The sequence below is a fragment of the Gigantopelta aegis genome, chromosome 3 (genome assembly GCF_016097555.1).
Source record: "Gigantopelta aegis isolate Gae_Host chromosome 3, Gae_host_genome, whole genome shotgun sequence".
Classification (NCBI taxonomy): Eukaryota; Metazoa; Mollusca; class Gastropoda; order Neomphalida; family Peltospiridae; genus Gigantopelta; species Gigantopelta aegis.
This window is the reverse complement of record NC_054701.1, coordinates 54,438,715-54,466,483: the sequence shown is the minus strand read 5'-3', so window position 1 is coordinate 54,466,483 and position 27,769 is coordinate 54,438,715. Positions and strand designations below refer to the sequence as shown.

The following is a 27,769-nucleotide window of genomic DNA, read 5'->3' as shown; positions in this document are numbered from 1 at the left end:
TCAACAGCCAATGGGATGGCCTAAATTCTTCTACTGCATACTGCTCTCTAGTTCCGGTCACATGACTGTAACTTCCTTCTTTTTCCCTGAGCGCATCGCACGGAGAACAGGAAGCGGGGAGGCCCGGGCGGGATGAAACTTGAGGACAGGTAATGTATCTATAAAAGAGAAAACACTCCAAGTTTTCTCCATTTCTATAGCCATTACCTGTCCTCAAACAAGGGCACCTCCCCCCCACACAAGTGGTGTGGTCCGAACATCTCAACAGCCAATGGGATGGCCTAAATTCTTCTACTGCATACTGCTCTCTAGTTCCGGTCACATGACTGTAACTTCCTTCTTTTTCCCTGAGCGCATCGCACGGAGAACAGGAAGCGGGGAGGCCCGGGCGGGATGAAACTTGAGGACAGGTAATGTATCTATAAAAGAGAAAACACTCCAAGTTTTCTCCATTTCTATAGCCATTACCTGTCCTCAAACAAGGGCACCTCCCCCCCACACAAGTGGTGTGGTCCGAACATCTCAACAGCCAATGGGATGGCCTAAATTCTTCTACTGCATACTGCTCTCTAGTTCCGGTCACATGACTGTAACTTCCTTCTTTTTCCCTGAGCGCATCGCACGGAGAACAGGAAGCGGGGAGGCCCGGGCGGGATGAAACTTGAGGACAGGTAATGTATCTATAAAAGAGAAAACACTCCAAGTTTTCTCCATTTCTATAGCCATTACCTGTCCTCAAACAAGGGCACCTCCCCCCCACACAAGTGGTGTGGTCCGAACATCTCAACAGCCAATGGGATGGCCTAAATTCTTCTACTGCATACTGCTCTCTAGTTCCGGTCACATGACTGTAACTTCCTTCTTTTTCCCTGAGCGCATCGCACGGAGAACAGGAAGCGGGGAGGCCCGGGCGGGATGAAACTTGAGGACAGGTAATGTATCTATAAAAGAGAAAACACTCCAAGTTTTCTCCATTTCTATAGCCATTACCTGTCCTCAAACAAGGGCACCTCCCCCCCACACAAGTGGTGTGGTCCGAACATCTCAACAGCCAATGGGATGGCCTAAATTCTTCTACTGCATACTGCTCTCTAGTTCCGGTCACATGACTGTAACTTCCTTCTTTTTCCCTGAGCGCATCGCACGGAGAACAGGAAGCGGGGAGGCCCGGGCGGGATGAAACTTGAGGACAGGTAATGTATCTATAAAAGAGAAAACACTCCAAGTTTTCTCCATTTCTATAGCCATTACCTGTCCTCAAACAAGGGCACCTCCCCCCCACACAAGTGGTGTGGTCCGAACATCTCAACAGCCAATGGGATGGCCTAAATTCTTCTACTGCATACTGCTCTCTAGTTCCGGTCACATGACTGTAACTTCCTTCTTTTTCCCTGAGCGCATCGCACGGAGAACAGGAAGCGGGGAGGCCCGGGCGGGATGAAACTTGAGGACAGGTAATGTATCTATAAAAGAGAAAACACTCCAAGTTTTCTCCATTTCTATAGCCATTACCTGTCCTCAAACAAGGGCACCTCCCCCCCACACAAGTGGTGTGGTCTGAACATCTCAACAGCCAATGGGATGGCCTAAATTCTTCTACTGCATACTGCTCTCTAGTTCCGGTCACATGACTGTAACTTCCTTCTTTTTCCCTGAGCGCATCGCACGGAGAACAGGAAGCGGGGAGGCCCGGGCGGGATGAAACTTGAGGACAGGTAATGTATCTATAAAAGAGAAAACACTCCAAGTTTTCTCCATTTCTATAGCCATTACCTGTCCTCAAACAAGGGCACCTCCCCCCCACACAAGTGGTGTGGTCTGAACATCTCAACAGCCAATGGGATGGCCTAAATTCTTCTACTGCATACTGCTCTCTAGTTCCGGTCACATGACTGTAACTTCCTTCTTTTTCCCTGAGCGCATCGCACGGAGAACAGGAAGCGGGGAGGCCCGGGCGGGATGAAACTTGAGGACAGGTAATGTATCTATAAAAGAGAAAACACTCCAAGTTTTCTCCATTTCTATAGCCATTACCTGTCCTCAAACAAGGGCAGCATTCAACAGATGGTGGTGGGTGCCGAGATCCGTAGATGCTTGTGATAACTCCCCAAACCGGAAAGAGGCTGACTAGTGGAAGAATAAGGCCAACCTTGGTAAGCTCTCCTCCTAGGGATGCCCATCACAAACCAATGCAGGTAATGTTCGTAATAACAACCAGAATGGTGGCATCCGTCAGCAGTGGCATGTGCGGCTCCTAGAACAAAGGACCAGGAGGCGGCAGCCACATCTCATGCTGGTTCTGACAGGGTATTAAACGAAACGGTCCCGTTTAACCGCTCTTCGTAGCGTGTCCAGTTTCAACTGGTTCTTCACTGTATGCAGTAACACAAGTGAAGGCGTCGCTTGGAAATGGAGACCAGTTATCGCTTATCACTTCGGCCAATTTCGGTAACCTTCGAGAGTATGTAAGGCTTTCTGCCAGCAAATAATTTGAAGATACTGAGAGAGGAAACCCGCTTTCGCCACTTTATGGGCTACCTTTTTCGATTAGCAGCAAGGGATATTTTATATGCACCATCCCACAGACAGGATAGTACATAGAATGATACATGCCACGGTCCTTGTTACACCAACGGGAATCGATCGTAGATCGATCGCGCATCAGGCTTGCGCTGTACCACTGAGCTATGACCCGCTTCCGAGTTCCGATTATCTACAAGGTCAAGGAGTCAAGGAGTTGTTTTATTCAATCCATTATTGTTAGAGAAATCAACGCATTGGACCCATTTCCCATAATTTATTGGAATTAGTATGAAGCAATGAACAGAATATAACTATTTTCAGCCATAATATCAAAATATCCATAACACAACAACAAAATTCTTCCATTATGCAATGTTCTCAATTTTTCAAATAAAAAAGTGTCAACTAAAATAATGTAACAGTGCAAGAGTAGGTTGCGAATCTGCGACATTAATATTATATTTTTCCTTGCTAAGAACTAGTTTCAGCCATATTAAATATCAAAAGCACAAGTCAGCACAACATAAAATGATTTTTTCAATTTACTCAATGTTTTCAAGTTTAAAAAAAAAGAAGGTTTCTATGAAAAAATAATGAAACGAGAAGCCGCAAATCTTGGACATTAATAGTTTCAGCAATATTAAATATCAAAAACTGTTTTCATTACACAATGTTTTCAACGCGAAACGTTTCAGTTAAGTCAATCAAACTGGGGTAGAGCAGGCCGAGTCTCGGCGACATCAACAGTTTCATTTGACTCTGGCTCCTGTTTCATAAGGGTGGTGGCGGCAGACTCTTGAACAGCTTTTTCTTGTTGGACATTTTTATCGCGGATTCTCTTATTCAGAAATATAAGCTTGTCGACCGAATCTGAATCGAGAGAAGCACGCAGTTTTGTAACAGTTCCGCCTGCAACTGAGAAATCACGTTCTGAGGGGACGGACGTGGCGGGCACAAACAGAACACGTCTCGCAAGTATAGCTAGTGTTGGATATACCGTTTTATTCAGTCTCCACCAATCAAACGGATTCTTGTTTGTGCTGATTGGCTTCACGGCCAACTCCTCACTACTTGACGTGGGAACAATGATCTCACACTCTTCTGTGTTAAAATAAGGCCCGAGCAGGAATGACACTTCATCTTGCGACATTTTAGCATGTTTCAAACAGGGCTCAATTCCATCAGCATCTGCAGAAACCGTAGGCGAAATGCTCGTGGATGCATCTTTTTGGGAGGGGTTGTTTTGATAATCATTGGGAATTTGCAGTACATTCACACCGGACAGAACATTAGCTTTCACAGTTTCTCTTTGCTCATCAGATAGAAATGGCAGATTTTTGTATCTTGGGTCAAGGAAAGTAGCAAGCATAGTAAGGCTGCTTAGTATCTTGTCGTCGTTGAGACTGTAACGTCTGTCAATGTCTGCGAGTAACTTTTCTTTGAATGTCGCCACACTGACACAGTCAGTGTCTTTTACCAGAAGATGGTGGTTTTTCAAGCTATAGAGGATAGGATAGAGTCCACTAATGGTCGGATACTCTTCTGAGCACATGATCCGTGTGGCCATATAGAGTGGCTTCAGTACAGGTATCATCCCCTCTATGATGGTCCAGTCACCAGCCAGTTGGAGCTCATGTCCACCAATCAAAACCTTACTTGCAGAATCCTGCCAGTGATTTAAAAATAATTTGAAAACATTCCGAATTATCCTGAGGGTATACGACATGTTTCGTGTGAATTACGAATGCCGTAAAACATGTTTTATTTTATAAAATAATTTGTAATGTAAAACTGAAGAATGTTTTTTTTTTTTTTTAAATATATAAATAAATAAATAATTTTTAATGTAAAATTGAAGACATAACCTATCCCGTACATATTGGTATGGTTCGCTTTACTGCAGCCACTAAAATAGACTCGCCCGATATTTTTGGAATTTGTATGCTCCCAAATAACGTTATAAAAGGCGAAGTGTGATTGGTCAATATTTAAATTATTATTTACTGACGAAATGTTACCTGGACATTGGAGACTACGCAGTGTTGTTAGCAATCCGATTAAAATTAGTTCTACTGGTCTAAATAAGGCATTCGTAATTTACATGAAACATATCATATACCCTCAGGATAATTCGGAATATTTTCAAATTATTTTTAAATCACTGGCATGATTCTGCACGTAAGGTTTTGATTGGTGGACATGAGCTCCAACTGGTTGGTGTTAAATCCACATGTAATAGTGGAGCTAATTTTAATTAGATTGGTATCCCTCGACAGCACAGCTTGTCCAGTGGTCACACGTAAGTGCCACCCCGATCTGTTTGTTTAACAAGCGAACCAGTTCTTCTTTCATTTCATCATAACTGATAGATATATATTTAGCAATGGTGGTTTTTCCTGGAACTTTAAATGCTGGGTTTAACGTATTGCAAAAGTTTTTGAAACCAACCCCTTCAACAATACTCATAGGGCTAAGGTCACGAGCGCACATACACGCCAATGCATCAGTGCATCGTTGCCAGTGTTCTTTTGACATGCTGGTAGCACGTTGGCTGAACGCAGTTATTAGCTGTTGAGAATGGGAGTTGCCGTTCTTGTCATTATTGTCAATGTTAATTAGGGACTTATACTGGAACTTTAAATGATTCGCCATAGTTCCCGTACTAGCCCCCGAGTACGACATTGTCGCTGCACACAGCGAATACTTAGCGCCTGTTTTACCCCCCTACCGGCGATCTTTTCTTGCCCTCCATTTTGAATAAGGTCTATGGGATAGTGAATGACCTCACGACTCACATTCATCACTTACGTCATAATTCGTTTAAACGGATACCATTTTTGTAAACGTTTAGTTGGCCTACACGAAACGATGCCGTTTACACGTGTAAACGTGACAGCCCTAGTGGGAAGACGTAGCCACCAGGGATGCAGGTGTTAGGTAACCCTCACGTATTGAAGTGTTAGTAATAACAAGCGACAACCTAATGAGGTGCATCCGTCAGAACATTGAACAGAACAAGACCCCCGAGTGTTTTCTGTCTAGTACACCAAAGAACTGTTAGTTCAATAATGACAACAAATAACCACATGCAGTGCAGGGTAAAGGTTATCAAGACAAAAGTTCCGGCACCAGTGCGTGGACTGCATAAGAACAAAAGTCTAAGTAATCCTCACCTGTCGATTCGATGGACATCTCGGTATGCAGCCCAGAATTCGACAGACATCAACGGCGACGAGGACGGCGTGTATTCAACAGAGTAGGTGCAGCAGCAACCGGACCCAGATGATGGAACCCCTCAACGTCCTCTGTGGAGATATCCCTCAGATAATAGTTGGCGAAGATGGAGTCCGTAGCCCAGAAACAATCAGTGATAATGTGCTGAATGGGGGTGTTGCAGTGCAGGGACATCGTGGCAGCCAAGGCACGGAGTTCATGCGGATTAGTAGCAGATGGAGCAGGTAAACCCTCCTTCTGATAGGCGGTCAGGATAGAAGACTGGATCCAGGTGGCCACCGTGTTCTTGGTAATATCCCTCAACCGACTCTGGTTACAGGAGAGGAAAAGTCTCTTGCGATATTGTCGAAAAGATCTGGTCCTCTCGATGTACTGGTGCAGGGCTCTGACAGGGCACAACGCCAAGTCCTCAACGTCCGCTGGACCAACGACAAAGGAGGGGGCCTGCACAACATACGAACGAGGCGCTTGGTCTGGTAACTGATTGTTTGCAACAAAGTTCATGAGTAACCCCAAGTTAACCGCACGACGATCTCGGTGAAAACGTACCAAGTCCACATCAATAGCATGGAGTTCTGAGACACGGGCAGCCATGGCAAAACCGAGTAAAAACACCATCTTCCACGTCAAGTCTTGCAGGGAAGAGGATTCGATCGGCTCATAAGGTGCGGTCGATAACACTCGTAACACCAGATTCAGGTCCGATCTTGGTGGCCTGAAACCTATGTACTTGATCCTCAAGGCAAAACCCTTTGATCATCTTATGGATCTCAGGAATACCCGATAACTTCGTTCCAGTAGTGACATCACGAACAGTAGCGATGACCGAAACGTACCCAGCGATTGTAGACCCCTTCAATCGTGAAGCAGTCAGCAGATACAGCAAAAAATCAGTGAGACAAGGTATCTGGATCATTTGAGGTTTGAGTTTTTGCCGGACACACCATCGGTGAAAGCAAAGCCATCTGACGTTGTAAGCCACAGTAGTAGATGATCTGTGCACTTTCAAACTGGCGGCCGTGGACTGCGAAGAAACGCCTTTCTTCCTCAAACTCTTGGAGATAAAGTCCACGCATGCAGTTGTAACAACTGCGGACGTGGATGGTATAATCTTGACGTGGGATGCAGCAACAAATGATCCCAGTCTGGCAGTGGTAAAGGATGTGGATCGGCAAGACGTATTAGATCTGGATGACCACATCATGGATGACCACATCGGAGCAATGAGCAACAGGCCACAATGGTACAGCTGAAACCTCTGAAGCACCCTTGGAAGAAGGATTGTGGAGGAAAAGCGTATGTGTCGATCTGTTCCCAGCTGATGGCCAAGGCGTCGATATCCAGAGCTTCGGGATCTGGCATTGGAGACACGTAAACCCTTAGCTGATGATTGAATCGTGTGGCAAAGAGATCGATGTTTGGTGTGCAAAGTCTGTCGCACACCCATCGAAACGCTTCGGGATGGAGCATCCATTCTGTCGGCTGTGGAGACGACGGCCGAGACAGCGTGTCAGCTAGTACATTGGAAACCCCTGGAATATGGCGAGACCGAAGTTGCAGTGGAATCTCGTCGACCAGCTTGTAGAGACGATAAGTCAACTGCAGCAGACTGCTGGAGTGGGTTCCACCCTGACGGTTGATATAAGCCGCCGCAGTGGTACTGTCTGTGGCCACCATGAGAGAGGCCCCTGTCAACATCTGTCGCCAATGAAGGATAGCGTAGTAGACTGCCAACAACTCTAGCAGGTTGATGTGAAGTCCGAGTTCGCCGGGAGACCACAGCCCTGAAGTAGTCTGGTTGCTGAGATGGGCTCCCCAACCTTCCAGTGACGCGTCGACGAACAGGTGATGAGTGGCTAGGAAGGGCCGCATAGAGACACCGTCTAATCGTTCGATCGGAGCTGCCACCACTGCAGGCTGGAGCGTAGATTGTCCGGGAGTGAGATGATCAAGTCCGGATTGTTGAAATGAACAAACGGATTGAGAAACATCTGCAGCGCTGCAACTGGAGACGACCTCTGAGTGTCAAATCCTGGGCGGAAGTGAGGAGACCCAGGAGACTCTGCCAACCGTGGAAGGTCATTGGAACGGTGAGGGCTATGGCAATCATGGTCTGGATCTTCTCCCAACGGTCTAGAGGGACTTGAACAAGGCCCAGGTCGGGTCGAAGCCAAGCGCCTATGAACTGTAGAGACTGCGTGGGAGCCAGTCGAGATTTCCTGATGTTAATAATCCAACCCAGATGCTTGAGAAAGTCCATGATGAAGGCAACATGTGCAGTAAGCCCTGTCTTGCTCTGGCACTTCATCAGGCAATCGTCGAGGTACGGGTAAAAGGATATACCTCTGCGATGCAGGAAGCGGGACATCAGAGTCGTGATTCTGGTGAACAGCCATGGCGCCATGTATATCCCAAATGGGCAGGACTGTCCATTCGTAATGCCGACCCTGTAGTATGAACCGGAGGTAGCGATGACAATCGGCATGCATCGGAACGTGAAGGTAGGCGTCCTTGAGATCTAGTGAGGCAAGCCAATCCCCCGGTTTGATCACGGCAAGGACATCTCGCAACGTTAACATTTTGAAGGACAGAGGAAGAAGCAGGTAGTGGTCGTTGAAAAACGCCAAGTTGTGGATCATTCGCAGCTCCGGTGAATCTTTCTTCAGCACGAGGAAGATGTCCGAGTAATAGCCGGGTGTTGGGCGTGCTTCCGAAATACTGCGAACGGCTCCCTTCTCCACCAGTTTGTTGACGGACTCCTGTAGGACCTTGACTTGTGATACGGAATGCTGCGGTTCTCGAGGTGAAGTGGTCAATGGAGGGATGGAAGACAATTGCAAACGATACCCTGTCTTCAAGATCGACGTGACAAACCGATCTTGGCAAAGTGTCTCCCAGTTTCGCCAATAACGGCGAAGTCGACTTCCAACCATGGATATTTCGACCGGTGTGTTGCACACCGGAAGCGTCAAAACCGAGTCATTGTTCTGGTTCAAAATCATGGGCGGGCATAGGTCGAGACAATCTGAGCTTTCCAAGATTGGTTGGCTGGCGTCAACGTCGGCTAGGCTTCCACTGGGTCTGAGCGGGAGGACCGGATGGTTGTCTGTCCGGAAACCGTTGAGAAGGTTGACCTCGAAAGGAACCTCTCCAGTGCTTAGATGGTGGTTGTGCAGTGAACGTAGACTTTCGCTTCGTGGATTCCAACGTCGAAATAAGTTGTAAAGCTTTGACAGTTGCTGTCGACTGCTGGTCTTTATCATTGGCCGTAACCACGTCAGAAACCTTGCCTGCAAACAGCTTTGTTGCAGACCACGGTTGAGCTAACAGCTCCTTCTTATGCTGGAAATCCAAGATTGACTTTTTCAAATAAGCCTGGCGACGGTACTGCATCAACATCGATGACAAAGAGGTAACCGAAGACTTCAGGAAAGCCAGCATCTGCGCCAATCGTTGAAACAGCGCGTAGCACCGTGCATCTTTTGCCTGGGTGGCCATCGCAGCAAGGAAAACGTCCAAGTAAGACAACATAAACAAGCAACGTCTATGGGCAGTATCCATGGCTTGGACCTGCTTGTCCGTCAAATCCACAGTTGACGACTTCCCAAGACGGTGAACATCTTCATCCAAAGACGGAGCCCCATCTTTAAATGGCATGTCAAACACCGGATACATACGGTGATTCCAAGACGGGAAGGCGACAAAGAACGCTGTCTCTTTAAAGGTGCAGTCTAAATCTGTCGCCACGTCAGATATGAGTGTACCGGCTGCCAAGGAACGGATAACCACATCTTCCGGAGGGACATCAGTCACTATCATCGGTGTCGGTCCCTTCTTGGACGGCGTTGGTGGATGTAGCAAGGACGGCAACATGTCATAGACGGCCGCCAAGCAATCCCTCATAGTCATATGGTCAGTAGAGTCAGGCTCATCAATGATAGAAACCGCTGTAGGGGCTGCATTCCCAAAGTCTCAGAGCACTCGAGCACAGGCCAATCGATCTGCCGAAATGGAAGCCACCGGTGAACCGGACCGTGGACGGTCCCGTCTAGAACCCTCGGAGGCCCTGGAAGTCACATCAATCGAAGGTCAGCGCTGCCGATCCATGGAACCCGTAGGGAGCCATGCAGGTCGTGGGGAACGGCTACGGTCCCGGCTCCGATGTGCCGACGATGACTTCCCCGCCGAACATCGGTGAGCCTTGGAGTCCGTGGAACGTCTATCTGCATGAGCCGGCTTCTTAGAGGGCTGCATAGAGACCGCAGGCCTGTCATCCGAAGTCTTAGGTATCGATGGAGCTGAAGAAGCCGCACCCCCTGAAGAGGAGACTGGAACCGGACCTGACCCCGAAACCGCCGGTTTGGGTAAGGTCGCCATTGACGCCATTGTTTCTTTCAGCATGGTCGGTAGAATGGAACGTAACACTTCCGCCATGGAGTCAGCAATTGAAGGCGAAGATTCCACCTTCTTGGTCCTCGTTGACACCACCTTCAGGTAAGCCGCGAACTCGACATCAGACAACCCCGAACAAAGATCACATCTTGAAGTGAGGCCACATGGAACACGACAACCCGGACATAAGTCATGAGGGTCGCCGCCGGAAGTAAACTTCTTGCAGCGTAAACACGCTCGAACTAGTCGCTGAACATTATCAGACATGATAATAATACTTTTTCAATCTGTGAAAAGAAAAAACCCCCAACCATAACACAAACACAAAGCTGGTAAATAAAGACGCCATTTTGCAAATTGCGCCCGACACGACAACCGGTGATATAAACAACATTTCATGTAATTAAACGCTTGAAAAGTCAAGCGAAATATGCGAAAGACATACGAAAGCTAACGAAAGCTAACGAAAATGAAGGTGAAAAACATTTCACCCAAACACGAATACAAAACCAAAGGTTTTATAAAAAATAAACATTTGACTCCAAAAGCGAAGAGAAAAAGAAGTAAGTTACAGACATGTGACCGGAACTAGAGAGGAGTATGCAGTAGAAGAATTTAGGCCATCCCGTTGGCTGTTGGGATGTTCGGACCAGACCACTTGCATGGGGGGGGGGGGGGGGGGGGGGGGGGGGGGGAGGGGGAAGGTGCCCTTGTCTGAGGACAGGTAATGTGAAAAGAAATACTGTCATTAGATAAAAATCCACACTCCAATCAATGAAACATTATTTCTGCTATTAAACTACTTTTGGAATTTAACTACATAATTAATATCTTATTTTGTGATTGAATTCATATTTATTTATATTAAATTAACTGCACTAAGCTACGAATTTGACATATTTCAAACAAGGAACACCTTGCGGAATTTTTTTATAATAAAAACATGATTTTGATTTCCCCATATCAAAACAAAAAAACACATTATAAACAGAACATACAGAAGACGATGATAGGTGTTAACTAAATTTGAGACTTGACCATTTACATAAAAGCAAATTAAAAATAAATATAGCCCTACTCTGTTGCTGAATGACTATGGCTATGCATACCTGGTTTGAGAAAGGTGTCTGCACAAACCATTCGGAACCGACTTCGAGAAGCTGGTTTACGGGCTAGGAGACCGTATGTTGGCCCCGTCGGAGTTATAACCCATTTGTACCCTTTTGCGTTTCTTTTTTTGAAGAGTATATATATATATGTATATGTATGTGTCACAGATGGACGAGAGATTGACTATCAGTAAGACATATTGTCCAAGAAACAAGTCAAACAACAAAACATTTCAACAAATTTATATACAAAATATAAATATACACAATGACGATTTCACTCCAAACATCACTACCCCAACCTTAAATTAAACCCCCCAAAAAAACTGTATTCTGGTGTCCATGGTAAACCAGTCTGAGCCAACTAGCTTCTAGTCAATGTTCGAGCCTTAGTTAAATAATCATTTTAAACCAGTTCAGTTTGTATCAGCATAAACTCATCTGAAATTCACTGTCATTGCGAATACTATCAATATCTTGATGACGACCAGACACTAGCACATCTTGGATGGTTGGCTGTTGACATCTCTTGCAGATATCCTAATAACAGTCCGCCACCACGCTAGTCTGTAGACATCTCTTACAGATGGTTCTCCTACAGTTCCGCTGGTCACATCTGTGTCATCCCTCACACCCAGTTATAGCTCACATAGCTATCATAGCTCTTGTATCTCACATACTTCTCATGGTTCTGGCTCACGCTCAAACCCAAAGGTTCTCGTGGTTCTGGCTCACGCTCAAACCCAAAAAGCTGAAACAAAAATGTCTACAAATAGGCTCACTTAATATAATTATGGCAATAAAATACCACCTCATTATCAAGCCCGTCTGACACTTATAAAAACTATTGTAACACCATAAACCAAATTAACCTTAACCCCTTGTTTTGTACCATATTTACTCCTGGTGCACAACAACACAAATTACGCTTAACCCTCTAATATGGTCAGTTACACAACCGAAAACATACACTATACACACACCCAAGTACCCTATAACAAAGTAAAACTACCTAAGTTATAGCACCTGATTATGCACTAATATACAACACCACTTACATGTATATCTAAATACAAACAAATAAACAACCCTATTAATAATCACCACAAACAAATTACAATTAACTAAATTGCCCTGTATTTGAGTCTTGGGGAAAAATATAGTCAAACTATCTGTCCAAAAGACTAAACCACATACCTCCTAAGAGCCATTTCCCAGTCAACTTGCCTGCTGGAAACCTTCTTGGCAAATGCACTGATGAACAGACAGGTGACATTTACCTTTCCCACAGCCTGCATGCTTTTTACCTGCAGCTTAATTTCCCACTGAAGAAACTCAATATACTGCTCATAAAAAGTTATGACAACATTTTCACAATTTACCCAGTATGCTCATGCTCTACCAGATATGGACAAAATATTGGGCATTTATTATATAAACCCCCTCTAACATCATAAAATACATGAAACTAATCTTTTCTGTGACAATACCCTTCCCCTTAGGGAAAAAATAATATATATATATATATTTTTTTTTTTTACAGCAAAGATTAAGAAACCTTAAAATTCAACATAATACACTACTTCCCTCAAACTCTACATACATTCACCATCAAATACCATACCACATTAAGATCATATATAACATCTAAAACACTACATCCTCAATATGTCTATATATTGTATAGTTCTTTGAAATCAACACAACTGGCATTCTAATCTGATTCTAATCTACTTAGATAATCTGCTCCAACATTCTCCTTCCCTTTGATTGCTTCTATGCGAATTCTGTAGGGTTGCAGCAGTAATGCCCATCTCATCAACCTAGCATTAGCCATTTTATCCTTGTTTAAGTATGTTAGGGGATGATGATCAGTTTCCACGACAAATGACTTGCCATAAAGATACCTCTGCATCTTTTGGACACCCCACACCAAAGCTAAACATTCCTTCTCAATAGTAGCATAAGACTGTTCACGGGGTAACAATTTCCTACTTGCATAAGCCACTGGAAGTTTTCCCCATTCTCCTCCTGCAACAATATAGCACCAACTCCTTGATCCGAAGCATCAGTCCTCAGAATAAATGGTTTCTCAAGATCAGGAAGTTTTAGAATAGGACTGCAAATCATTGCTTTCTTCAGTGACTGAAATGCATGTTCATGGGCTTCTGTCCAACCCACATGGTTTGGATTTCCTTTCCTCGTTAGGTCAGTAAGTGGAACAGCAATCATAGAGAAATTCGGAATGAACTTCCTGTAGAATCCAACCATACCTAAACATGATTTCACCTGTTTCTTTGTTTTGGGTCGCACTGCCTCTTTAATAGCTGACCTTGTCTGGAAGTGGCCGTAATTTATCTTGACCAATCAAATGACCCAAACATTCCAAGTTGTGAAATCCTATGTAACACTTAGATGGTTTTGCTGTGAGATTTGCTTCCTGGAGTCGTTTAAACACTTTCTCCAGAACTGATAAATGCTCTTTCCATGTCATAATGAAAATCAAGATGTCATCAATGAAGTTATCCACATTCTCAATTCCATCTAACAATTTCCTCATCAATCTACTGAATACTGCTGGCGCTGTCACCAAGCCAAATGGTAATACTCTAAACTGAAACAAACCTTGTGCTGTAGAAAATGCTGTTTTATCCCGACAATCCTCTTTGATTGGAAGCTGCCAATAACCTTTACATAAATCAAGTTTTGAAAAAAACCTGTACCCTGACAACTTCGAAAACATTTCCTCAGCATTTGGCATTGGCTCTGCATCAAACAAGGTTATTTTGTTCAGATGGCGGAAATCAACACAAAATCTGTTTGTGCCATCCTTTTTCTTTACCATGACTATAGGTGAACAATAGGGTGATTCTGACCTCTCAATTATACCCATCTGTAGCATTTTTGCTATTTCCTCCTTTACTGCATCCTTCATACTAAATGGCATAGGATATTGCTTAATTCTTACCGGTTCGTTTGAAGTAAGCTTGATATCATGATGTATTAGATCTGTGTAACCTGGAACATCTGTCAACGTGTCAGAGAAGTGCTTTAAAACCTGGTTAATCTCCTGACGTTGATCATCTAACAGTTCCGCACTTACCTTAACATCATTAACATTTTCTGTTTGCATCGGGTCAGGATATGATGGAATATTATTCGACATCATCTCTGATTCAGTATCCTCCATATCCAAATCAATGACTGCTACATTGACAATGGAAAGCACACCTGCATCTGCACCTTGAACAACAGTTCTTTCAAAGTAAGACTTCAAAAGATTGATATGAAACAGTTTGCTCTTTCCATTAATATCTACTCTGTAATCCAAAGTACCTACCTTTTCAGTAATTACAAATGGACCTTTCCATTGCATCAGTAATTTATTGTTACTGGTAGGAAGGAGTACCAAAGCTTTGTCACCAACCTTTAGCTGTCTGTCTCTAGTCCTTCTGTTGTAGTACTTACGATATCTCTGTGATGCTTTTCTCAAGTTGATATGAGCTAGTTGACAAGTTTTGTTAAGTCTCTCATACAACTCAAACACATACCTGTAGGTAGTTTTAACATCAGGGTCTGGAACCTCTTTTGTCCAAGTTCTTTCAATATTGCCATAGGACCTCGTACACTGCGACCATAAAGTAGTTCAAAAGGAGAAAAACCCAAACTTTCCTGAGGAACCTCTCGATATGCAAACAGCAGTGCATTTATATACTTATCCCAGTCCTTTGGATGTTCTGAGCAAATTTTCTTGAGCATCGACTTCAGTGTTCCATTGAACTTCTCCACCAGTCCATTGCATACTGGATGGTAGGGAGTGGTGGTAAGCTGGCGAATCGATAAAAGTCTACTCACCTCTGCCATTAGTTCAGATGTAAACTGAGAACCCATGTCAGTAAGCATTTCTCTAGGTACACCAACTCTACTAAAGATGTCCATCAGTGCCCCAGCAACTCTCTCGGTATCGATGCCAGGTAATGCAACTGCCTCTGGGTACCTCGTAGCATAATCGACAACTGAGAATATACCTGTTTTTCCTGTCAGGGACAGGTTCTAATGGACCGACCAGGTCCACTGCAATTCGTTGAAAAGGTATTTCTATGAGTGGCATATCTCCTAAAGGTGCTCTTATTATCTTACCTTTTGGAACTGTCCTCTGGCAAATATCACATGAACGACAAAACCGAGCTATCTCTGACTGAATACCTGGCCACCAAAATTCTGCCAATACACGCTCCTTTGTTTTCTGTGTAGAAAAATGACCTGCCATCAGTGATTCATGTGCTATCCCCAGAACTGTATTCCTTAGCTGCTTAGGAACGACTAATTGGGTAGACCTTTGTCCTCCAGTTCTCTTTGGTGCTTGAAATACCCTATACAACATTCCCTTCCGTGGTTATTTTTTCTGCTCCTGCCTGTACAAATTCCCTGCATTTCCTTAAACTTTGATCCTCTTGTTGGGCTTGCTGTATTTCTGCAGGAGTTGCTTCAATCTGTAAAGCTTCTGGAACTCTTAATTTCTGATACGGCTTAGCTTCTTTCACCATTTGTGCCCTCGTTTGAACAGCCTGTATACGAGCTTCCCAGTTAGGATCAGGATCATCTGGTGGTCTTACTCCTGAAATGTTACCTAGTATTACATCAAATACTGGATTGTTCATACACCAAGCCTGTACTTTACCAGTGAAAAAAGGTGTGTCAATAGACAACTCTGCTATAGGAGCTTCTACTTCTGTACCATCCGCTAAAAGACAAATTTGAATCTTACCGCTAAACTGGTCATCAGGTACTAAACTCCTCCTAATGACAACTCCACTGCAACCAGTGTCCCTCAAAACAGACACATGCTGAGTACCAATCTTACCTCCAAGTACTGGCATTCTGTGTGGATTTGTATCCTGTTGATTACAAGCTGAGCTCAATGTCGGTTCGCTGTATCTTGTACCATCAATACGTCTATCACATGCAAGGACATTTTGACCGTGACCCCTTCCTTTTCCGTGGCTATATCCTCTTCCACTAAAACCCGTTTGTTGATACCTTGGATCTGCAAATGGCACTTGCCCTGCACCTCTCTGATACTCATTACCTGCAGCCTCAACAAATGCAGACTTTGGGGAATTTTTGCTGAAACTGGGGAATTTTTGCTGAAACAATCTTGAGCATAGTGACCTGGTTTATTACACAAAAAGCAGCGAACACTAGTTCTCATTGGTTGATTACCATGTTTTCCCTCTCTATTTCCATTTCCCTTCAAATTGGGTCGCCCTGATGATAAATTAGCTCTGCACTGAAAATCTGTTGAATGATCTTTGGATATTGATCTCACCATGTTTGTACGACTTAGCACCAGAATAATATCTCCTCCTCTAGCTTCTCTAAACTGATCAGCTAAATCTGCCATTTCCTCAACTGATTTCGGAACACGTTCCCTTAAGAATAATGTAAGATCATGACCACACACCTGAATCAGTTGTTCCCTTAAAATAAGGTCTAACAGCCCTTCGAATGTTTTGACAGTATTTGACAACTCAAGCCATCTACTAACATAGTTTTCCAATCTAACTGAAAACTGACTAAATGTTTCTCCAAGCTGAGGTCTACTAGAACGGAACCGTTTTTTTAATCCCTCTGAAGTTAAATCAAATCTCCTCAACAAAGCAGTCTTTAATACGTCATACTGAAAAGCTTGATCTGGGGGTAATCTTGAGTACACCTCTAATGCTTTCCCTTTTAATAAGGCACTTAAATGCATAGCCCATTTATCTCTATTCCACTGTTGAGCGTTAGCATAGCGTTCAAACCTTTGCAAGTAAGCATCCATGTCATCCTTACCTTCTTCAAAATAGAGCAGTTTTGGACCCTTTGATTCAAAATGGTTATGACGTTCATGTTCAGATTCATAAATACCTACACCAAGTCTAGCTTGGGTCTCCAATAATTCCATCTTATGTTTGTACTCTGCTTCTTCACGTCTCACAATTAACCTTTCTTTTTCTATTAAACTCTCAATCTCACGTTCCTTAGTTTCTTTTGTCATTTCCATTTCTTTCATTTTAGTTTCTTTTGTCATTTCCATTTCTTTCATTTTATATTCAAATTCTAACTTCTCCCTCTCCTTCTCTCTTTCTTCCCCCCTTTTCATTCTACGCTCTTCCCTCTCGTTTTCTTGTTGGTATCTAACGAACTCTCTTAACTCTTCACCCTCATAACCCAAATCAGTACCTAATTGCTTCAAATGTTGTAAGGACTCCATGTCTATCATATCAACCTAACTCCTCTATACCCAAATCAGATGGAAAAACTAACTTTAAAAGTTGGGACGAGGCTAGAGAATGCACACACTGGGCTAAAGGTTTACCTACCTGAATTAAGTACTAACTTCTATCCAACTACAACCAATCCTATCCAGTTAGAAATTGTTAACTTACCTCAAATTATTGACAAATACAATGGAGGTAGGTGGAAAACCGTATGACCAGACAGTCTGACTACAAAGAAATGTATCCTATCAAATACTGGTTACATAAAATCCTAACTACATATACATATATATATATATATATTACACGACTTGTCTCCTGGCCGTTTATCTCACCGACAGTCTATCCCACTTCTGACACCAAATTGTCACAGATGGACGAGAGATTGACTATCAGTAAGACATATTGTCCAAGAAACAAGTCAAACAACAAAACATTTCAACAAATTTATATACAAAATATAAATATACACAATGACGATTTCACTCCAAACATCACTACCCCAACCTTAAATTAAACCCCCAAAAAACTGTATTCTGGTGTCCATGGTAAACCAGTCTGAGCCAACTAGCTTCTAGTCAATGTTCGAGCCTTAGTTAAATAATCATTTTAAACCAGTTCAGTTTGTATCAGTATAAACTCATCTGAAATTCACTGTCATTGCGAATACTATCAATATCTTGATGACGACCAGACACTAGCACATCTTGGATGGTTGGCTGTTGACATCTCTTGCAGATATCCTAATAACAGTCCGCCACCACGCTAGTCTGTAGACATCTCTTACAGATGGTTCTCCTACAGTTCCGCTGGTCACATCTGTGTCATCCCTCACACCCAGTTATAGCTCACATAGCTATCATAGCTCTCGTAGCTCACATACTTCTCATGGTTCTGGCTCACGCTCAAACCCAAAGGTTCTCGTGGTTCTGGCTCACGCTCAAACCCAAAAAGCTGAAACAAAAATGTCTACAAATAGGCTCACTTAATATAATTATGGCAATAAAATACCACCTCATTATCAAGCCCGTCTGACACTTATAAAAACTATTGTAACACCATAAACCAAATTAACCTTAACCCCTTGTTTTGTACCATATTTACTCCTGGTGCACAACAACACAAATTACGCTTAACCCTCTAATATGGTCAGTTACACAACCGAAAACATACACTATACACACACCCAAGTACCCTATAACAAAGTAAAACTACCTAAGTTATAGCACCTGATTATGCACTAATATACAACACCACTTACATGTATATCTAAATACAAACAAATAAACAACCCTATTAATAATCACCACAAACAAATTACAATTAACTAAATTGCCCTGTATTTGAGTCTTGGGGAAAAATATAGTCAAACTATCTGTTCAAAAGACTAAACCACATACCTCCTAAGAGCCATTTCCCAGTCAACTTGCCTGCTGGAAACCTTCTTGGCAAATGCACTGATGAACAGACAGGTGACATTTACCTTTCCCACAGCCTGCATGCTTTTTACCTGCAGCTTAATTTCCCACTGAAGAAACTCAATATACTGCTCATAAAAAGTTATGACAACGTTTTCACAATTTACCCAGTATGCTCATGCTCTACCAGATATGGACAAAATATTGGGCATTTATTATATAACCCCCCTCTAACATCATAAAATACATGAAACTAATCTTTTCTGTGACAGTATGTATGTATGTACGTATGTATATATACAGTGGACTCCGTCTAAACCGGATTCTGTGTAAACCAGATCTCTGCGTAAACCAGTCCATTTCTAAAGCCCCGTCCAGCTACCGTTTATCTCTTATCTGCCTAATCCGTATTCTGTCTACTCCGGACTCCGGATCAAAAATCAAGAACGAAAGGACCGTTCATACATTAATAAACTTGAGTTGCTACTGTGATAATGGGAAATTGAAGTTAACATAGATAAAACTAAAATATGTGTATTTGAAAAACGAAGATCTGTATGTGAATTTAATTTTAAATACAAAGACTCTAGTCTAGACATTGTGGATACGTTTAATTATCTGGGTATTACATTTAGTTATACTGGCAATTTTAAAACAGCTTGCAAAGTCTTGTCAGAACAAGCTATGAAAAGTGTATTTTCATTGTATAATTTATTTTTACATGTTCCAGTGAATATTAGCACAAAAATGTCTCTGTTTGATAGAATGGTTATGCCTATTTTGCAGTATGGCTCCGAAGTAGCTAGCATTAATAATATTGCTGACTTTTGAAGTTGAAGTGAAATACTGTAAAAATATTTTTAAAACGAAAACGAGAACACCCAATGTAGCTGTTTTTGCTGAATTAGGAAGAATACCTATTTCTGTGTTATGTAAACAAAGACTTTTATTATATTGGCGGAAAATTTTCTGTAATCAAACTTCTATGTTATACAAAATGTATAGAACTTTACGAAATGGTATGAACTCTAGCAGAGATTGTAAAAACTGGGTATCATACGTAAAATCTATTTTATATGAACTTGGTTTTATTGATGCATGGGATAATGAGGACGTTGTACATTTACCTGCTCAAGTTCTTAAACAACGTCTTAGAGATCAGTACGTACAAAATACTATAGCAAAGTTGTCTACGTTCTCACGTTTAGAACTGTACTGTAAATATAATGTGATTACACTTTTGAAGTATATTTAGACAATATTTTGGCACTGAAGTATCGTACTGCCTTGCTTAAATGTGGTGTACTGAATATTAATATTGAGAAAGGTAGATTTGAAAACATTCCCAGACAACAAAGAATATGTCGTGTATGTAATACTAATAATATAGAGGATGAATATCATTTTTTTGCTTGTATGTCCATGTTATAGAGACCTTAGAGTCAAATATTTAAAAAAATATTATTGTTCATGGCCTTCAATGAACAAACTTACTAATTTGCAATCATTAAAATCAAAATTGCAAACATTACACCTAGCTAAATTTATCTATTTTTCTATGTATCGTCGTCAAGAATTAATATCATAATTCATGTTTCCTCCTCTAATTAAGTATTAATTATAGGTCATAAGCGTATTAATATTTTTATATAATATTTATCATATCCATGTTACCATTTGTTGCGCATTGTATATATATATCATGTTTCAGCCAATGGCTGATCACAGCTATGGCTAAATAAAATTGATTTGATTTGAAAAAAAAAAATTAATTACCTCTGTCTACACCGGATTGGGATTTGACTGAACGACGGTCTGCTTAATTAGTTGAACACTGATCGTCAATTGCCAAGTAATCAGGACGCCGTCGCAAGATCAAATACAAAATGTAATCGCACTCGTGTGAAGTTTACTCTTATTGCGGTAGGCCGTTAGATCTGGATTTTGTATTCAAATAATTTCGTACGTACGAATAAATAATGTTTTAGGAAATAAAATGAAATTTAACCTAGTACAAATATTACAACGACCAGAAACGTGTTTAATATGCAGCCACTAATGTTTTAAGCAGAAAAATATATTTGATATGTATCGTTAAATAGTCTGTTAGTGGATAACATCTTAAAAATTGCAGCAAACTCAGGAATGTCCCTTTAAGTATGGTTTTTTATGTCTGTGAAATAATCGATTCCCAACTATCCATGGGTTCAAATGTCATTGTTGATCGCGAGTTGTCGAACATTCAAGAACCATAACTCTGGATGAACTCTGTCTAAGCCTGTATATACATGTATGTATATATTGTCGAGTCGAGTCGAGTCAAGTCTAATCAAGTCTAGTCTATATATATACTTTTCAAAAAAGTAGGGAGAACTAATAAGAATTTACAATTGCCAAAATTGTAAGGTATATTAGCTATGAGGAATGGTTATATAATAATAGTGAATTAATTGGGCAAACATTACAACAGGTAGTTCAGTATTACAGTAGGTTTTCTGACCACCAAACATCTTGAAGTACGATTGGGGTCAGAAGTGAAATTTGAAAGTTGACATTTTTTTTATCAGTAAATCCCAAATTCAAACATTAAACATGACTAAAAACAAAACAATAGCAACTGTATGAATAGAATAAAAAAGATTGAGGTGTAAGTACATAAATATGAATATTTCAGTTTTTTTGTAAAAAGAAGTACAAATGGAACGTCATTTATCTAAATAAAGTGTGTTGTTTAACGACATCACTGGAGCACATTGGTTAATTAATCATCGGCTATTGGATGTTAAACTTTTGGTATTCTGACATGAAGTTATCAGAGGAAGCCTGCTACATTTTTCCTAATGCAGCAAGGGATTTTTTATATGTACCATCCCACAGACAGGATATTACATAGCACGGTCTTTGATATACCAGCCGTGGTGCACTGGCTGGAACGAGAAATAGCCCAGTGGACACACCGACAGGGTTCGATCCCAAACCAACCGCACATCAAACGAGCGCTTTACCACAGGGATACGTCCCGCTCCTTCATTTATCTATCTAAAGAACTCATCCAAAACTTTGAAACTACTTCACATCACTAGCTTTTTGTTGTTGTTTGTTTCTTTGTTGTTGTTTTGTGGTAGTTTTTCTATTGTTAGTTTTTTGTTTTGTTTTGTTTTTAATTAGGGGTTGGGAGGGGGGGGGGGGGGTGACATTTTCTTGTTATTCACCTGCTACTCTATCCTGAGAATTCTTCTACCAAATCTGCCATTTCAGTTGTGGTCATTTGTTTTTGAAGTACCCAGTAGTATCGTGCATCCGTGGCATTTGTTGAACCTATATTCAAATGAAATCATAAAATTAGTTTTGTGCGTTGGTCTCAACAATATTTTAATAACATTTTGCAGTCATAGCCCAAATTATATGAATGGTGTATACTATGTAAAAAGTTCATGTTGTTTTATTTAACACACAGTCTAAGTGTTTGGCATGCATGTAAGTTTACAATATATTACTTTATAAAATGTTAACTAATTTCGCATATCAGTATCTGTGTTAGCCCTATATCGAAGTCATTAATGGCCAAACTGTGTAAACATTCAAACTCGCTCCGAGTTGCCCATTTAATAAAGCTAATTAGGGGGTAACTATGCTATATTTGACCATTTGTGGTCGTTAATGTTGGCTTTACTGTCGCATGTCGAGTGTTACTGACGACGCAAAAACAACGCATCGTTAACAAAAACCTGGTCACTACTATCGTGTTTCATTTCTTCCGCCATATAAAAAATTATATTGCAAGCAGTTAAATTATACGTTTTCAAGTATATCAAGCTCGTTAGATACATTTTAAAACAACTCGTTTGCATTTGTAATGCACTTTTTAAAGCTTGGATATGTTCCATTAGACACTATTGTAAAGTAATCCTTTTCAATATATATTCATAAAGGGATGAGCGTTTGACAGGTGTATCTAGATGTATCAGACTGGTTTGTAAAATATATTAGTCATCAATAACACCCACCTGATGGCTGGAAGATCATAGTGAAATCAGTTCTGCAACATTGGTCTTGTTTAATGACTGCCGACCTTGTTCTTGAATTGGTGTTCTCAGTAATATATCTGAAATAGCATGTTTACAGCTGTATTGTATAATTGGTGAAAGACTACATTTATTATATATTTGCACAAATATATTATACATCTCTGAAACATTTTGTAAAATTTTTGGGTTTCGTTTTTGCTTAGTGTCTGTCAGTTTTTGAACAGAGAAAGAATAGGTGGGGAAACAGGAGAGAGAAAATCACAGTATGAAATGTGTACAACAGCTTAGAAAAAACCCTGGATATTAGTGCTGAAGCTCTTGCTTTATGCAATAAAACCGATTTCTAAACAAACTTTATTCATGATGAGCTGGTTGTTGCACTGACTGAGACATTTTGCAAAGATCTGAAATGAGACTAACATTTGTTGTGTAGTATGAGAAAGCAAATATGAAAACATTAACAACCCCAATAACACGGACTAAGAAAAGATGGTAGGCCCTATCCATAGTTAACACAATCATAGCGCAAACAGTTTGTAATTTTGTATAATTTAGTTAAGTTAGTTACCGGTAGGTTTATTTAAGGTGGTGGTGGTCTGGGTTCGGTGTTAACCGTCTTAGTATTAAGATGTTTAGTGTTAGACGTGTTCGTGTTAAAAATGTTAGTGTTACCAGTGTTAGTGTTACTGTTAAGTATTAATATGTGTTAAAGTGTTAGTGTTATCAGTGTTATTGTTAGTGTTAGTGTTAAAGGTTAAACGTATTATTGTTAGCAGTGTTAAGAATATTATTATTAGCATAAAGTGTTAAGAAATGTTAGTATAAAGTTTAAGTTTGGTGTTGGTGTTGGTGTTAGTTTAGGTGCTAGTGTTAGTTTAGGTATTAGTGTTAGTGTAAGTTTGGTTTTGTGTTAGTGTTAGTGTTAGTTTAGGTGTCAGTGTTAGTGTTAGTGTTAGTGCAAGTTTGGTTTTGTGTTAGTGTTAGTGTTGGTGCTAGTGTTAGTTTAGGTGCTAGTGTTAGTGTTAGTGCTAAGTTTGTTTTTGTGTTAGTTTAGGTGTTAGTGTTAATGTTAGTGTTAAGATGGGTTTAGTGTTTGTGTTTAAAGGAAACATGACACGAGACCATATTATAGCTCATTTTAAAAGAAAAATGATATAAAAATAATATACAAATAACTTTATAACAATAAAATACGTGTAGTTAACTTAAAATGAAGAAATTACGCTAACCAGTATCAAAGTACAATTTATGCATATTTCTTCGTGAGCGTTCGGAAAAAAAGGGAAGTGACGTCAGAGCCGCTGTACTCTTCCATTGTTGTTAACTGTTTATATATGGAGTAAGGGGCTTACGATCTTTTCAGTCCAACAGTGCCGTACTGCGCGGCCTTCGGGTGTAATAATAAACAGTTTAAACGATCGGGATTGTCTTTTTATGGTTTTCCAAAGGATTGTATCCGAAGAAAGACGCGTGTATTTTATCGCAAAAGAAAAGATTGGACACCAACACCGCATAGTACTTTGGTGTCCGCCTAATTACAGCCCGGAGCCCGAACGTTACCCGGAGACAAAAACAGTACTCGGTTGCGAATGCCGAGGTGTACATTGTACATATTTGGCACAAAGATACACCTCAGCATGATGTATTTATATATGTTAAAACAAAAATGTAGAATTTTTTATTTATTTATTTTTGGGAAAAAAAAAAGATTTTTCATGTTAGGGCTGTAGGCCTACATAACAAAATCTGTATTCACCGTCCGAAGAAGGAAACGTCAATAAGTAATTAAATATGGCATATACAAACATGGGATTTGGCATGAGGATACATCTCAGTACGATGTATTTAAATATGTTTTTAAAAAACGTGTAGAAAACAATAATAATTTTAAATAATGTTTTTAATCTTCGGGCGGAATACGTTACCAAAAACGTTCCTCATCGCCCGAAGCCCCAAAGCAACACGAAGTTCAATACAAAAAACCCCACTACTGTCGGTGTCGAAATAACTATTATGTTTCATCCACGGGCTGACTTGAGAATCGGAGTGTTGTTTTAGTTAATTGGTCCTTTCTTTCCGTGGCCTGCACATGTGATTCCTGATTGGCAGGTGTATATTGCAGGGTATCGACCAGGTAAGTGATTACCACGGTCTAGACATGCGTACAAAATACGTGCCAGTTTTTTTAAGATTACAGGGTATTGTGGCGTAACCTGTCGCGACTATAGTACAATGTTAATGGACATTATCAGCCGCCCTACTTCATTACTGTAAATAATGCTGTAAAACCCTTGATTAAGTAGACTTTCCCATCTAAAATTACAAAACTGACCAATTACGTAGTACCAAAGAAAAGAAAATTATCACTTGGGTATCGTGAGTGGTCGTTTTTACTCTAACGCACCCTACCAATAGGCCTAATAATATGCTACTTTTTTTTATGAGAGAAAAATACTATAACCCCATTTCGTTCTATTGATGCAAATAGAAATATATTTAGTTTAAAAGTTGATTATACTCTCAAGTCATTTATGTTGTTTTACAAGCCAGGTTAATGAAAGTGAAGCGCCTTGTCGTAAATTAGAGCGTTTGTTTACACTGTGCATACAGATTTCATTATGTACAGCCCGAACATAAAAAATGCGATATTTTCTAAAAAAAAAAAAAAAAAAAAAAAAAAATGTTTGTCCTACAGTTATATTTTTTACATATTTAAATACATCATATCGAGGTGTATCTTTATGCTAAATATGAACAGTATACACCTCGGCATTAGCATCCGAGTTTTGGTTTTGTTTCCGGGTTACTTTCGGGCTCCGGGCTGTAAATTGGTCGACCGGTCTGGTCTGGCACCATCAGTTTCTCCACCCTCCGACTCGCTATCCGTTTTTTCTTCAGTATCACTGTTGTAAGTAAATGTGTGTCTTTCTTCATTTACTAACAGCTCATATTGATACGGCAAAACGTTTTGCGAACGAACACTCATTGTTTTGGTAAGCTGTGCAAGTCTTAGATTCTTTATGAGTGGTACGGACTAATGCTTTTAAGTGTAAGGCTTCAGATCAAGCGACGCGTCTCTGACGTCAGGGACCTCGTGATTGCCCTGCTCATTAAAGATCGGCAATTTCCGCTAAGAGCTCGTATCTGGGGTTCTTTTATGGAGATATTTTAAGTAATTAATTTTTTATAATTTTTTTTTTTAGGTGATTCAATTTATAATTAATTGTACATGGTTGGTGCCAAATATGGTTTACGTGACATGTTTCCTTTAAAATAAGAAATCAAACGTTCTGTATAGATTGTATAATAATAAAACAATATCAACTTAACTTGGTATTAAAACTAAAACTAAAAACCAAAGAATCTAATCATAAATTGTAAACAAATATATGTATAAATAAAATGTATAAATAAAAAGTAAACAATGGCTTCCTGTTAAATATTGATATATACGGCTATATATACCCGATCGAACGTTGTTGTTGGTGTGGGGTTTTGTTTGTATTCTCAAGATAATAATTGGCACAACATATTTCATTAAAGATATGTCATTTGAACAATTCCATTTGAAATAAAGTTATGAGGTACTTTTACCTTTGTAAAGTGAAAAACGTTTCCTAATTTTCTTCAAACAGACCTCACATTTCGAAGAAAAGTTTTTGACAGGTTTTCCATGTTCATATGTAATGAAGCGTCTGACTCAAAACAGCAAGTGACCAAAAGAAACATGGACAGGGTTAGTGAGTAAAGTGTTCACCTTGTTAAACCTGTACACAGCTGTGGAGTTAATTAAACCCCAAGCTGAAAACCAGTCCAAGGAAACAAATGACAAATACCATCTACACAACACAAATGTACAAACAGCCAGTATATGAATGAACGAACATAACTTTATTTGCATTAGACCTAATGGCCATTGAGCACATAAGGTATGCATATATACAGAGATATAATGTTTGTGTACAACTTGTATAACGTAAAATCGTATTGACACATACTTCGGTTACATTAGTGATATGGCGCGCTTGAGTATTAACATGATGTTTATAAAATAAATCATTGAAAAATTATAGGTACACATAATATATATATATATATATATATATATATATATATATATATATATATATATATATATATATATATATATATATATATATATATATATATATATATATATATATAAACATTCACGTGAATGAATGGTTTGTTATGTTTAACGACACCACTATAGCACATTGATTTATTAATCATCGGCTATTGGATGTCACACATTTGGTTATTTTGACGTCTAGTCTTAGAGAGGAAACCCGCTACATGTTTCCATTACTAGCAAGGGATCTTTTATATGCACCATCCCATAGACAGGATAACACATACCACGACCTTTGATATACCAGTCGTGGTGCACTCGATGAAGCGAGAAATAGCCGAATGGGCCCACCGACGTGGATCGATCCTAGACCTGATTGCGCATCAAGCGGGTGCACAGAAAGTCACACCTACTTAAAAACATCATAGTTATGTGCCTAAAAATATGCTAACATTTTACAGGCACAACGTAGCAGAGGAGCTGGGAGCCTTTAGCCACACACCAAATATTTTAAATCAAAAACGTATTATTGACATTTTCGTTTGGCATAATGAATTTATCTTCAAGCATATAATTAAAAAAATTCCCACGGTAGCCAATGATCCTCTAAAATGTATGTAAACACGCTATCAAAATAGTCAAACCAGTTCAGTTCAATGTTTTAATACGAAGTCCTACACATTGCAAAATGATATAATTGTGCTATTAT

General features: G+C 40.3%; 1 protein-coding gene across 1 annotated transcript; it reads right to left on the bottom strand.

Moving 5' to 3' along the window:
* Positions 1-3,223: 3,223 nt before the first annotated feature.
* Positions 3,224-4,090, bottom strand: LOC121368729 (E3 SUMO-protein ligase ZBED1-like). The gene has a single exon (XM_041493477.1). The coding sequence runs from the start codon at positions 4,088-4,090 to the stop codon at positions 3,224-3,226; it is 867 nt and encodes a 288-aa protein (XP_041349411.1).
* Between the last annotated feature and the right edge of the window lie 23,679 nt (positions 4,091-27,769).